This window comes from Malurus melanocephalus, unplaced genomic scaffold (assembly GCF_030028575.1).
Source record: "Malurus melanocephalus ecotype Western Australia unplaced genomic scaffold, MMel_1.1 scaffold_970, whole genome shotgun sequence".
In the NCBI taxonomy this organism is placed as follows: domain Eukaryota; kingdom Metazoa; phylum Chordata; class Aves; order Passeriformes; family Maluridae; genus Malurus; species Malurus melanocephalus.
In genome coordinates, this window is record NW_026624202.1 from 97,428 (window position 1) to 99,557 (window position 2,130).

Sequence of the window (2,130 nt, forward strand, 5' to 3'; positions counted from 1 at the left end):
CCTTAGGTGTGCTGAGAGAGATCTCTGCTGAGCAAGGGACGTGGCAGCTGGGAGGACATCCTTCCTCAAACCCCTCCCTTCAATATTAGGGGGGAGAACAGGAAACCCTCTTGGTTTGGAAAGGACTGGGAGCAAAGCTCCCTGGGTCCAGTGCTCAGCGTGGGGCTCCAGCTGCTCCACCTGAGCTCTCTGCCCTGCCACTAAGGGATATATATATATATCACAGAGATATCACTATATCTCTGCACTATCACATAAAATTACAAGTCCCTTTYGGGTTTTTCAGTAAAATGCTTATTTTAGGTCTTTCTTTTCACTGCATTTGGCTTTCTGCTTCAAGAAAGTGACAAATTATCTGTCGTGCTGGTGCAGACAGTGAGATACATTCATTTGGAAGTACTATGGGGGAGCTCTGTTTAGGACTTTCCAGGAGAAATACAGAGCAGGGATAAGAGTCTGACCCCACAGCCAGATGCAGCCAGAGGGAGAAATTGGGGCAGGCAGACAGGAGAAGATTCTCAGACAATTTCCATAAGCAGAGCTCAGCTTTTTTTCTGATTTTTTTTTTCTTCTCATACCCCACATTCACAACCCTCTTGTCTGGGGATCCCACATGTCCCTGACTGCGTGTGGAGGCCTTGCAGTGTATTCACAGGRATTCACAGGCAATTCCTTCAGACCAACGGACCAGATAGGACTGTAGAATTTTTTTTCTCATTCTCTCTCTCTTTTTTTTTTTAAATCTGAAAGGACTCTGGTTTCTCTCTGAACTGGACCTAGAAATGTCTTACCACCAAAACGAAAAAAACAATTGGGTGGGCGGAAGTAGGGCAAAAAATAGTTTTCCTATAAGATAATCTGATAAACCTCACGGTCCTCTAGAAAGGCAACATCRTCCAGCAGTGCTACTTGGCACCCAGAGTGCTCTTGGAGCGCAGCAGATAGCGATCCACACGCACTTTCCGCCTCTCCACTGTCCTGTTCTCGCTGTCGAAAATCCTCTGCAGGTGCAGGGCCAGCCTCCTGTCCTCCTCCTCCTGCTGGAGCTTCTGCTGCACGTCCCGCAGGTCCGCAGGCAGCCCCACCTCCCCTGCCCCGTGCCTCAGTCTCTTGACGGAGCCGTTGTGCTCCAAGTGCTTGGTTTTGCAGCGTCTCTTGCGGCCCCGGCGCAGCAGCGGGGGCTGCTCCCCGATGATGTTCTCCACSGAGTTGCAGCTGCTGTTCTGCACGTTGATCAGCTCGCTGTTGTTCAGGTATTTCAGCTGCTTTTTCCCCGCTGCTTTGACGGGGACTGCGAGCGTGCCATTGTCAGGCAGCGATGCGCTGACGCCCATGACTCTTCTGCTCAGCATTTTCGGGCCCAGGCTGAGACAGGATTTGTCCATGCATGCATTCACTTTTAGGTCAGGGACTTCAGACACTCGTGTGTTTAGGGAGGTTACGTTTGATCTCACATCTGGCTCAGCAGCACTGCCATCTGTGGCTAAGGCCTGTGAGCCTCGGTTCTTCTCCCTGCCCCTTCCCAGCTTCATTTCACTGACAGAAGGGCAGAAATCCAGCTCAGGCCGAGGCTCTGCTGTGYCGGGTGCAAGGTGATCATCCTGCACTTGTGGCTGCTCCTTAGTGCAACTGCTGGAGTTGGTGATGTCRGGGACCGCCATGTCTTCCCCAGGCTCCGAAACCGAGGACGTAAGGGTCGCTTTCGAGAGAGTCTTTTTGATCTGACGCTCCTGAAATATCTGCTCCCATTTTTTCARTATTCTAGGGCTGGCCTCGTAGGTGGTGGGCTTCTGCAGGCTCCGGCTGAGGTTCCTGGGGGTGGATTTGATGATGAGGGGGCTCAGGACTCTGCCATCGGGCAGCCTCTTCGGGGGAGTGCACGGGGAGCAGACGATGGGCTTGAAGTGGTTGAGCTCCTCCGAGATGCTGTCGTTGCTCTCGGGGCTGATGGAGCGCTCGGGCCTGTGCAGGGCTGACAGGGAGGACACGGCGCTGAGGAGCAGCCGCTTCTCGGCCGTCAGCTCCGGGGCCGACAGGCAGCGGTTGTTCTGCGTGGATGCCAGCACCCCGAGCAGTGGAGTGGATGTGCTGGTGATGGGCAGCACCTGCAAGGAAAGGGAGCACAGCTGG

The 2,130-nt window shown here is 53.7% G+C and overlaps 1 protein-coding gene across 2 annotated transcripts in view; it reads right to left on the reverse strand.

Annotated features, from left to right (window-relative positions):
• Nucleotides 1–6: 6 nt before the first annotated feature.
• The window catches only part of RNF169 (ring finger protein 169), a 10,701-nt gene continuing 8,577 nt past the window's right edge, over nt 7–2,130 (reverse strand). For both annotated transcript variants that reach the window (XM_057386462.1, XM_057386461.1), the window contains exon 5: nt 7–2,105. In XM_057386462.1, coding sequence (XP_057242445.1) covers nt 906–2,105 — 1,200 coding nt within the window. In that variant the 3' untranslated portion in view covers nt 7–905. The remainder of the gene's footprint in view (nt 2,106–2,130) is intronic.